Source organism: Struthio camelus, chromosome 6, assembly GCF_040807025.1.
Source record: "Struthio camelus isolate bStrCam1 chromosome 6, bStrCam1.hap1, whole genome shotgun sequence".
Taxonomy (NCBI): Eukaryota; Metazoa; Chordata; class Aves; order Struthioniformes; family Struthionidae; genus Struthio; species Struthio camelus.
The window spans coordinates 3,990,676-4,002,793 of record NC_090947.1 but is presented as its reverse complement, the minus strand read 5'-3'; the positions used below and the strand labels follow the sequence as shown (position 1 = coordinate 4,002,793).

The 12,118-nt window shown below is 41.1% G+C and overlaps 1 protein-coding gene across 4 annotated transcripts in view; it reads left to right on the top strand.

The window, feature by feature from the left end:
• IQCA1 (IQ motif containing with AAA domain 1) overlaps nt 1-12,118 on the top strand; it is a 115,017-nt gene that overhangs the window by 59,217 nt on the left and 43,682 nt on the right. For all 4 annotated transcript variants that reach the window (XR_011141769.1, XM_068947778.1, XM_068947777.1 and 1 more), the window contains exons 8-9: nt 3,659-3,784; nt 8,191-8,266. Coding sequence is in view for 3 of the 4 variants with exons in the window: in XM_068947778.1 (XP_068803879.1) it covers nt 3,659-3,784; nt 8,191-8,266 (202 nt within the window). In the remaining variant the exon portion in view is untranslated. The remainder of the gene's footprint in view (nt 1-3,658; nt 3,785-8,190; nt 8,267-12,118) is intronic.

Below are 12,118 nucleotides of genomic sequence, written 5' to 3'. Positions count from 1 at the left end.
CTTAAGGAAGAATCTCCTTTGAAATGTGCTCATAGTCTTGTTTTTTGGAGTAGCTTTGTCCTTTGAAATCTGAGACTTCCCCTCCCACCCCCGAGAGTTAATATTGGGAAAATTTTATCCCTAAAAACACTAGGCTACATGCCTAAGCGTTTCTGTTCAAAATGTTTTTAGGGCCTGAGACTGTCTCACCTGCCACAGCCGGAGTTCCAGAATTCCTAAATTCACACTCTTACTGCTTTTCTTTTATGTCCCCAACACTAATAAAGGCAAGAAGTCCAAGTCAGCTCTTCTTACAAGGGATGAGGAAGTGCTTATTCTTGAAGATACCTCACATATCTGCTTGACCGAACCAACCCCAAATTTTCTAAAAACTTAGTGCTTGAGGAACACGGAACATCATGTAGGTCCTACTGGTAGCTTAGGATGTTCAGATACTCGGCTTATACACCAACATCAGGCATTTCCATCCATAGTCTTCACTTGCTTTTAGCGGCCTTACCTTTCCCAAAAAGGGATTGCAGCAACTTAACTGCAAAAGTTTGGAAACGCACCAACTAATGTATGAATAGAGAAGTCATTTGGCTTTTATGGAAGATCAGTTAGAGGAAAGCCTTTTCAGCCTCAAAAGGAAAAGTTACTGGAGAAAAGTCACCACTAGGTCTGCAGAAGTCCTTCAGCAAGACCAGCAAAAAAGCAGACTAAATAAATTCATCCACTCTTAACCTATGCACATTCTCTTCCCCAACATGAGGAGTTTTCTGAGTGCTTTCAGCCTCATTTCAAAGAGGCAAAGGAAAGGGCACTCTGAAATAATTTAGGAAGACAGCTACTTTTTTTTTTTTCCTGTGAAATTTTCTTCATGGGAAAAAAGGTACTATACTGTGGGGGAATTGCATAGGATCTCAAACTAACCTTTTCTTGTCCTTTCCTTTATTTCCCCTTCTTTTGTCAGATTTTTCACGCATCTTCTTCTAGCTGGAGGTGAAATTTTCTGTGTGTAAGAGTGCAAAGCATTCAAGGTTAGATATGCAGCCCAATTCATACCATGTCCCAGTCCTCTGCAATTATAGAACTGCTTAAAGCAGAGGTGAAAATAGAGCTGGAGAAGCTGCACTGAAGGAATATAGAAGAAAAGGGGTACCTGACAGGGAAAAAGAAAAATTTTTATCTATTCTGTCATTCTCTCTCGGGAGGCAAAGAATCACTTCCGAAAAGTCAGGTTCCACAGGCTGACAGCATTGCCAGCTGCATGGCTTTGTTTCAGTTCAGCAAAACTACTTGGCATCTCAACCTACATAAGCATTACCAAGGAGTCCAGGAAGGAGACCGTAGAGGTTTTCTTTGCATGTACACAATCTCTACCTGCAGTCACTCTGTGCATGTTTCTCAGACTTGACATCTTACGTCACTGTACCTTTTCCTCTCTTTCCAAAGCTAATGCAAGATTGTGTCTCTACAGTAAGCAGACATAGGGACACAGCAAAGTGAAAGACATGTTAGGTTTATCTGCCTTTTAAGCTCAGGCCTGTACCAGTAATACTTAAGCCACCACACCTCTAGTAAGCATCCAGCAGGTTTGCCTAGTTTACGCTGTCATACAAAGCAACGCTCAAGTTTGCTCTGGACTTGTTTTACTCTCTAGCAGCCAGGCTGCCTCGGTGGGTGGGTAGGTCTTTCTGTACACAGGCAGTGGCTAGTCATGGCAGAGCAAGGCACTTCACCTTCATTGTCCTACAGGTGTTTATCAGTTGCATAGCTAATCTCTCAGTGCTCATTGCAGGCACCATTTATCTCTGTTACCCATACTGAGCTATTAGTTCAAGATAGCCCCATAGCTCACGCTGCACAGAAGCGGTTCTGAAAACAGGAAACAAACTGTCTTTTTCCTGCCACCTTACAAAGCTGATCAAAGCAAAACGGAAGAATATAGACAGTTCAACAACTCGGTTCCATTAGAGCAGGTTCATAAGAACAGAAAGTGTCTAACCCCTTTCAGCGTCATGTCATTTTTCTGTATAAAAACATGAAAGCAAGTCTTCCCAATCGGAGTCTGGATTCATTTAAAATATTGCCAGAACTCAGAAGCACTGCCTAGAATTAAAACCTTTTGTAGATTTAATGCGTACTTACAGGAAACCTACTGAATAAACGGACTCCTGAGATATTGCAAACCATTATGGTTATCCTGTGGTAGGCAGGCAGAGCACAGGTTGGAGGCAGAGGTTACAAGATTGGACTTCTGGAAGGGCACGGGTGCTATGGTAAAGGATACACTTTGAGCAGCCCTGTTGGTTTTGGATAAAACAGGCCTGCTGGGACACTAAAAACCTATTTTGAGCTGTAGTCAATCTGTCAATCCATCCAAGAGAATGAAATGCTTCACTGCTTATCACCACAAGATATGACTGAACGGTGCTTGGGGTTTAAATTACCATATTTAATTAAATGCAAGATACTGAAACGCTTGGGGAAATCCGCTAATGAAATTTCACTGAGTGCAAAGTATAGCCGTTGTACCTCTCCTTCCACTATCCAATCTTTAATGCATTAAAAGGCATTCTTTAGAAAACAAATATTATTATTGTTACAAGAAACATTTGTCTTAACCTTGGCAATCTTCTAATTTCTATACTCTTTTTTCCAGTCTTGTCAGTATTAATAGTCCATTAATAAATTTCAGTGGCCACCAATGTTCTGTTTTACACTTACCGGTTGACGATCAAAGAATTCGTCTCTGGGACAAGAAAGCACAATAAAGGGTGTCTGGAAACAACAGAATGGTAGAAAAAACAAGTTTCACCCTCTGCCTCTTTTCCAAGAGAGAGGTATAAACAGCCAAAAATGAAACTAATGGAAACGCATATAGCTCCAATATCAGTTACTATTAGTTTGCAGGGATAAAGATGCTAGGCTATTTATATCTCTCTCCAGTATTTCTCATCCACTAGAACAATTTCAACCTTTAGCCAAATACTGAAATTAGACAGGCCTCAAGGCAGCCTCAAAGTCCATCTCTATAAAAAAACAATCTGCCTTAAAAAACACTAAGAGCAATTCACAGTCCAAGTCTGGGGGGGCTTTTAGTTGCATATCATTAGGATGTTAGGCTTCTGGGTGGTTTCAGGAATTGGTCTTACTCCATAAAAGCCCTGGCAGTTTGGGACAGAGAGAGAAATCACCTCTTTTCCAAAGATATGTTGTCATAATCAGCACCTCCGCTAACTCCTGAGTACTCTTAGCATAACTGAAAGGAGTCCCTCCATGATGGGTCAGCTGCTCTGAAATTCTGTCCCCTCCCATGCCCAGGGTCTGCCAAAATCCAGATTTTCAGGTTTTGGGTACAATTCAAGGTCTCCTTTTTCCCCTCTCACCTCAAAGACCATTGCAGAGGGTGAGAGTCACAGCAGCTGCGAGAGGCCTGCTCCTTTACCAATTGCTTGCAACTGCAACACCACCTTTATCTGAACGAAAAGGGAATAAGTGGTTGGTCAGTACATAGCCATAGGCAGCCACCAACCAACATATTGGATATTGGATTTCCTCGATATTGAAAAGCTGAAACTAAGGAAAACACACTGCTTCATGACTCACATGGCTGTAACACCTTGTGTATGGATACATTTGACCAGCCCTTCATGTTCGTTTCCATCTCTTCCAGGTTGCTGCAGAACTGGCTGCCAAAGAAGAGGCTGCTTTACAGAAAAAAACCAAAAAGGAGAAAAAAGAAAAGGGAAAGGAAAAAAAGAAAGGAGAGAAAAAAGAGAAAACAGAAAAGAAAGTTAAAGTAAGGCTTCCTGCAGTAAGAATGCTGAGCAGTTTGTGAAAAGAGAGCCAAAGTCCAGCCATGGGTAGGCAGAGACTATTAATTTACATTAGTCGCCAAGACTTCAGGCCTGGGTTCAGAGACAGGAGCTGTCTGAGGCCAGTTCCTCTCAGCCTTTCAAATACCTTGATGGTCCCAGCAAAGCTTTGAATTGTACATTTCTCATATTGGAAATGGAGTTTGCATGGCAGCGACTCAGTGAACTTCGGCGGGAAGAGCTAATGCAGGTAGACAGAGGGCTGGAGACATGAGGGGAAAAATACTTTGCAGCTTTGACATCGTTGCCAAGACATGTGCACTTTGCGCATTTGCAGTTTTCAAAGCACTGGTGCTTCTTGTGCAGACAACAAAACAATGGCCAGCTCTTTAGCTGAGCTTTTCCACTTTTAATGTAGGCTACAGAAGCTGATCACTGCCACATCTGCATGCAGGAACTAGTGAGAACGCTGGTCTCAGTACTCACCTGGGAGCTTGTTTGGATTTCAAACTGGTTAAGTGCTGGTGGTTTTCCAGAACTTATGCTTTTAAATTATTTCAGGAGCAACTTCAGAGGAAAACACCTGGCAAATAGTACAGCAGCCAGAGGGTTATGAGATTCAGTTTCAGTACAGCCTTCAAAAATAGGCTTTGCAACAAAAAGCGTGGGCTTTTGCTGAAGCAGTAGTTCTTGTTTTTCATGCTTTACAAGATAGAAAAAAAAAATTATTTCAATTTTGTTTATAGGTGTCATTAATCTCTCACTGAGAGAAGAGGGAGTTTTCTGGGGCAAAGCCTACTCCTCGCTGCAATTTTTACACAAATCAGACTTTAAACTCTAACCCTAGAACAATCATAACAGAAAAGATGCTTTTCTCCAACAACATCCATCAAGATATCAAAGCATCACCTTACAACCTAGATAGCGTGTTCATCTGGCAAAGATACTATTTAGATAGTGTGAAACTGCCTCCTTTACAACAATTTTTCAGGCTTCAACTGTCTGGGTTTTAATTTTTGTTCCTCCCTCCCTCCCCTGCCATGAAGATGTACATCAGGCTGAGAGCAGCATACAGAAACATGCTTTCCAAGCTCTGTTAGCCTGAAGTCACAATGCCAACCAGAATGGGTAGCAGCTGGTCCTGTGCAAACAGCTGCATGGAGAACATGAAACTTTTCAAGTTCTGGTTGTGCACATCTTGAAGCATTACTGAAGGCAGACTCCAAGCGTTGCAAGGTGGATTGCAGGCACTGCCTCACTGTAGCTTAGCCAGCAGAGCCCGGCTCAGGGTGTCACAGCCGAGGGTGTGATGCCTGCTGCCCTAAGCCCACTAATGGTGATACCGAGTCATCCACAGTACTTCTGGCAACTAGTCCTAATATGGAATTCAGCTTTGTGTGACCCTTTGTTATTGCAACCCTCCAAGCCTGCGCAGGCACTGCAAAGCTCTGTGGGAAAGATCAGATAAAAATGAATTTACAAAAGCATTTGCTTAAAAAAGCTTTTGAAATTACTGTCTTTAAAGGATACTGCTATTCACAGCTTTAGAATCCTGTAGCTCATCATAAGCTAGATTCAACTAGAAGCACGTACAAAGGTGTCCTCTAATGGCTTTCTAAGGCTTTTCCTTTTTCCTCTATCCTTCCCTACGCAACTGGCCCAGAGCAAAGCCCTGTGATGCTTCTGGTCTTGCAGCATAGGCAATGGAAAAGGCTGCTCCAGACACTCCAGTCTAAGTCAAAGCAAAAGGTTAGCGTTCAGACACACTCAAAAAATCAAACCCAACCTGAGCTTCCGAAACCTGATGGTTAACTCACTCATCTGCTTAAAAACATGACTTTTACCAGATGCATGTGATTCCTCATTGTTTTTCCCCTTTTACCAGATAAGATCCAATACAATACCAAAAAATGAATGTCTCCCCTCTCACCGCCTCTGACAGGCTGTTTTGAAAATGCAGTGAAATAAAACCAGTATAGAGCTCTCAGGCTTTATAACTTGATGTCATTCTCATCTCTTCAGCCACCACAGGTCCTGTCAAGTAAAATTCTGAGCCATTATATCAGGTTCTCTATGGTTCATTGAGGAAGAACAAAGGGAACATTCTTTCCAAGGTTATAGCACTGACAGGGGAAAAACAGTGTCTAAGACCAGTTGAGAAGTATTTGGAAAAGTTCTAACAGCAGGACTCTTATTAAAATAAGTATAGGCTATAAGTCATAGTGATGCAGTCAAGAAAAAAAACTTTTTCCTACCTTCAGTTCCTTAAGAAAACAAAAGTTTGATCTCAGAAGGAAATTTAAGTATTTCTTAAGTCTGATAGCAATCTTTAAAAACACACATTTGATATCAAAGTAATTTTGTTTTCTTCTCTGTAAGGTGTTGATCTGCTTTCCCATTGGGCACCTAAGAAGGAAAACAACTTTAGCACCGTATGATCCTTTTCCTAATGGCAGAACATAAGTTAGACCAGCCAGACCTGTTCTGCACAGTAACTTGCTGCAACCTGTCTTGCTCACAGGACATGAGCAAGGCAGCGTAATCCCTAGATTTCATCCAGCAACGTTAAATAGCAAGACATGCTTTACCATTAGTGAAATCCATGAGCAGAATCTCCATAGCAGAAGTGCACAATGGAGCAGTTCAGAATTTTCCCTGCTCTAGAATGAGAATTACTTAGTACAGGTCAGACTTTGGAAAGGTTCAGAAACATAATCAAACATTTATTTCCATATCTGTACTTAGATTGAAACATACACTGATGGTTCAAGGTGCTTTAGCACAGTTAGCACAGAATAAACATGGAATTAATCATCTGAACGTAGGAAAATACATCAACTGACTTCCAAGGAAAACAAGTTCTTTACATTGACTCTTATACTATTAATATAGGCAAGAGGGAATTACGGGGCAGCATTCTGCAGCTGGTCTTTAGACAGACAATGGTTTTGAACAAACTCCATGAACCTGACACAGCAATATTTGCGTCAGCGTATAAAATCATTGAAGTTAGCAATTAAAATGATTTATTGGCTTATTTGTAACAAAATAAATGTAAATATGTACCCTATGATGTTCAGAGGCTAAAAATGAGCAACAATTCCATTTTTAAGCCTCTCTGCAGTTTTTTTTAACGATTAGCAATTTTCATTATTTCTCTTACAACAGTATGCTTTAATCATTTTCTGTAAAATACACATCACTGAAAAGTGTTAAAACCAATACAACAGAGGTGGATTCTGTCTACTGCAAAAGGCCCAAGGATGAATCTCAAAATCCTACTCCCTGTGAAAACTGGGAATGCATCAGAGTCACTAGGAATTTGAGTTTGAGTTCCGGGTGTTGCATCTGCAAACACTTGCTCTACTGTACCCAAATAGTTCTTGACCTTTGAATCAACACACTCCTGAATCTGCAGACCACAGGTGGAAGAGAAAAGTATTTAGGTTTGCATGTCTTTATGACCAAACTTTAATTACTGTAATAACGTTTTAATTAAAAATAGATATTTAATAATTCACATGACCTGGCTGCAGCTGTATCCACTGGTAGCAGGCATGCTATGACACCCAATTACGAAGGCACATATGGAGCAGAGGGTTTTGGAGGGAGAGGCAGTTATTTCAGGGACTGTCCCTTGCTGATAATCAGTGGTTTACAGACTGCACATTCATTAAAGCCTTAAAATTATGCTATCCTGCACAAATCCACATTCACGCCCTCCTCAAACAGTGATCTAATTTCCCACTAATAACTATTTCCTTAGTAACATTTAAGTGCTTATGATTGATACAATATAAAAAACTGATAATTTTCTGACAAGTTTTTCATCGGAAATACCGGTTCAGTGAAGTTAAGGTGTTTCAGGAACTCATCTGCGTCATTTACTTCAGATAGGAAAATGTCAAAATATTTTGATACGGTTGAAAGAAAATACTGTTTTTTGCAAAATATGCTAAGATCACAATTTTTCCTTCCAATTACAGATAAAAAAGAGGTTTCAGCAGTTTAGAATTACCCAAAGGTTGGGAATTCCCCACCCTTTTCTTTTTTGCACCACCCAGGAATAACTGAAAAAATAGCTAGGTAACTTCAGTAACACATTTTAAGTCTCCTGCCCGTATTAAAGATTCAATCAAGCCTAAGTTTGTAGTTCTCACAACCTCAGTAGAATTGACTCCCGCTTCTCTCAAGGGAATCAAACTTTCTGATAACCTGCTAGGAAAATCGTGGTTTATTTAACATCTCAATCTATGGTGTGATGAAACAACAGCTTCTTGTTGCTCTAAACAGATTTTTAAAAGAAAAAAACAATGAAAAACATGACATTTTTCATACTTAAGTTTCTACTTACTAAAACTCTAATTGCTTTTCTCACCCTCAAATCTAGGGAGAGAAGGAAGGCTGGAAAATGGCTCCCAGTAATTTCCTCCCAATGATGGAGAAAGGAAGCCGTCAATACGAAGGTCAGTAGAAAGAGGTAACAATTACAGCTGGAAAGCTCTTCTAAATCAGGTTGATCTGAATGCCATTCCTATGAAGTCTAAATAGCCAGCTGCCCAAACTATGAAACGCTGTAGAAATAAGGACATTAGATAAAGTGGTGTTTAAGAAGAGAGCCTCTCACTACCTCAGATCTGCCTGGAAAATCTCTGTAAAATCATTAGGCTAACCATACAGGAAGGTACATTTTTATCTGGGTGAAAGTAGCCAGACTAGAACCAGAGTGCTTTAACGCACATGCATGGGCTTTCATGCTTGTCACTTTCATCACCTTCAGAAAATCCACGTTACAAGTAATTCAGGAGCACTGCACTGTAGATCAGGCTTCAGCCTCAATATTTTCGTACTCCTGTAGTTCTTTATCCTATCTTCCTCTCATTCAGGGAAACTGCCCATTGAGTCATTTGCATCCACACTGCAGGTAGTCAAATTATTTTTGATTACATGTTTTAACAGAAGGATCATCTTTTCAAACAAAGGCAGCACAGGAAACGCTGCTGGACTTTGAATATACTTGTCTCAAGCAAAGTACATGCAACTTAACAGATGTAACAGACTTTTATAGGTAGGAGACTGGCTGATTTTTCACTTTGAACAATTAAAAAAAAAAACAGGTTTTCTTCGATCAAAAAGTTTTCATTAAAGGACATTTTGCTTTTTCCCATATCTCTTCTATCCTCTCCTTTATACCTGATGTCTTTGTCTCCATCTCCTAACCACTTATCTTCAGCATACACCCTATATACACAAATGAGCTAGCAATCACTTGTGTTGGGCACGGAAGTGAGCATGGAAGTCATGCACTTGTCTGAAATGGAATGGAGAGCTTAACCCATGAACTAGGGGTGAACAGCACGATAGGCCTCCAAGGGTCAGACAAGCACAAATTAAAGCTCTCAAAGTGCATCTGATCGAAGTTTTAAGCTTCTTCACTATTACTTCATGCACGTTTTATTCTCAAGCAATTATTTTTCAAAACATCATTCCTTCTCCCCACTTGGCAGAGTTACTAGCTTGCTAAAATTCCTCATCTGAAAATCTCCATTATTCCCTCCTGCTAAGAAATCACTGGCATCAAGTTTTCTGCCTGGTTCGGATTGGCTGGAGGGAAAGAAGTTCACAACTGACTTTCCAAATTTACATCAGCACAGTTTTGCCTGACCTCTGCCTTCTAACAAGTTTCTCCTGTGTATTGTAAGTCATAGAGGGACTGTGTAGTCAAAGGGGAGGTTCTTGTCTTGAATGCTACATCAGAACCTTGCTGAACTGAGCAGGAGCTCCACATAAGGAAAGAAGTATAGGTGATACTGATCCTTAACTTGCCAAGAATATGTTATCCATACTTTTCTATGTGCTCAGGACCAAATGGTGCCTTGCCACCAAAAACCAATAGTAGCAAAACCGGTGTTTCCCATTCAGCATCTCCCAGGAACAGTGAAGATCCCCATAAGAGCAACGTAGGGAAGCCCTACTTTCTGCAGAGTAGCAGGCAGCAAGAAGGCAGGATGGTTTTACACTACTACATAGGCTTGGCAATACACATACCCTGCACGCTGCTAGCAAATAAGCAGCGCAGCAGCTTTCTAGCTCTCCTCAGCTCTTCTTGGATCCCCCGCTGAGACTATGCAGCACTTAAGTCTTCAATACAATGCTGAAACGCGAACTCAGCAGCTCTTCATATTTGAGAGAGATTTGAGAGATTTGAATTTGAAATCATTCGCCTCCAGGGTGTGGAAAACATGGTTGGCTAGAGCCTCGCTTGGGAGCTTTAAACAGTGCTTCCCAACACAGGCATGGATGTGAGTGAATAAAAGCACTACGGATGTTGATGGATGGAGAAATGGAGACACCCAGACTTCACAGCTAGCTCAGGTAATGATAAGTTAGGGGAATTATGAAAGGATAGGGGACATTTGATACCCAAATGTCTAGTTGAATGCTACAGTTTATGTACTGCCATCCCCAACAAGATGCATCCTTTGAGGTCTGCAAGCATATAACTGGGGGTTACTCAGGCTGACTAACTTTAGACATGAAGTTAAGGGCTGAATTGGGGCTCTTGACATTCCTGCATAGGCCACAAAGCCGAGGACAATTCAGGGTAGTGTATTAACTGTCTGTGGAGCCTAGGTTCCTGATTCAGCCACCTGAATTGGATACCTAAAGGCAGTGTGAATACCTCTCCTCGCCATTGTGTACTGACAGCACTTCAAGAACAATGAACTCAGTAGGTCAGGCGTGGGCAGAAGCTCCAGCTCAGCATTCAGACTTCAGCACTGGTGCTCATCTCCAGGCCATCCCACCAGAGCTGACAGCTGGACTCACAGCTCCAAAGACACACAGAAGGAAGCATCTTCTGCAGGGCACAGCCAGAAATCCTCAGAGTGCAAAGAGCTCTTCTTGCAAGCTCCAAAGAATAGCTGCAGTTATCTTAAGCTTCACAAGTTTTTTTTTTTTTTTCCTCCCTCCTAATCACCCAAGTCTATTTGACCCTTGTTTATTTTTAGCAAACAGCTGTTAATTCCTCTAAGCAGGACAGTGCCCAACCCTCATTCACCCACCCTCTGTTTTTTATTGCAGGACAGCGCCTAACCACACAATCATCGCCACCCGTTTATCACAATACTTACTACCTGGTGGCTGTTCAGAATAATTTTATTCTTCATCTGGCCATGGGTGAGGCTCAGTTTCTCAAGGACCAGAGAACCTAGAACAACTTTTGACCATGAAAGCTTGAGGAATTTCTTATTTTAAATTTTAGCTTGCATTTATTTCTGTAGCAGAATTATTTAGAAGAGGTTTGGGGGGCAGGTTTTTTTTTGTTTTGGGTTCTATTCCCTCCCCCCCCCCCCCTTAAGAATAGGAAAAAAGCTCCTAATGTTTATGTAAAAAATAACTCAGCTCCTGTCAAGTTTGCAGAGAAGTTCACATTTAATACTGCATAAATCTAGAAAACAGTGAGATAAGGGATGTTGATTATGGGAAATTCCTATCAGGTACCTAAATTGGAACGTTTAAAGGCCCTTATGAGCATTACTAAAATCTGCCTAAATAATGCCTGTCAAAAGAACAGTTTGGTTTTTGAACTCCACTCTCCCAGCCCTTAAGCAAATCTACCCATCCCCCCCAAAACCGCATGCTTTGTTCTTAGATTACTTCAACCTTTTCAAAGATGTAGGCCAGTTTTCACAGAGGTCTAAACATTTTAGTGACAGACTTTTCTCCCCAAATATCTTTCCTCCGCCAAGCTAAAACTAAACTTAGCTGGAACTCATGAAGGCTTTTGGTCTCCCTAAACTGTATTTGGCAGTTTTACTAGTTGCTAAACTGCGTTTGCCAAGCCCTAAAACACTCATTTTATATACTGTTGTTGGAAAGATCTAGCCTCTGTGCAGGCCGCGTCAGACTTCTACACAGGAATAGCAAGAGTTTATGTGGAGCAAATGCAAGTAGTTTGAGCCATCACCTCACAATCCTCATGGTCTTTACCTTCATAAAACCCCTGGTGAGGCAGCAAAGTGCTAGCTCCCCTGTTTTACAGGTGGCCAGTTGACATTTATTACTTGTTCAGTGTTAGCGGATACTTGAGCTGGAACCACAGTTCAAGCCAAACTGTAAGGTGCAGTAACATTGCATGCGTTTATCTTGTATCAAAAGATTCAAACCCTGTTGCCAAGAGGTTGAAAGCGGTCACATGAAGAAAAGCTTCAGTCTTGAGCTACATTTCAATTATTAGTCATAGGCTGGTATCTGATATTCAAAGATATTGGAATTACCTACTAGCCTGCAGCAAAAACATGCCCAAGGTGCTGATG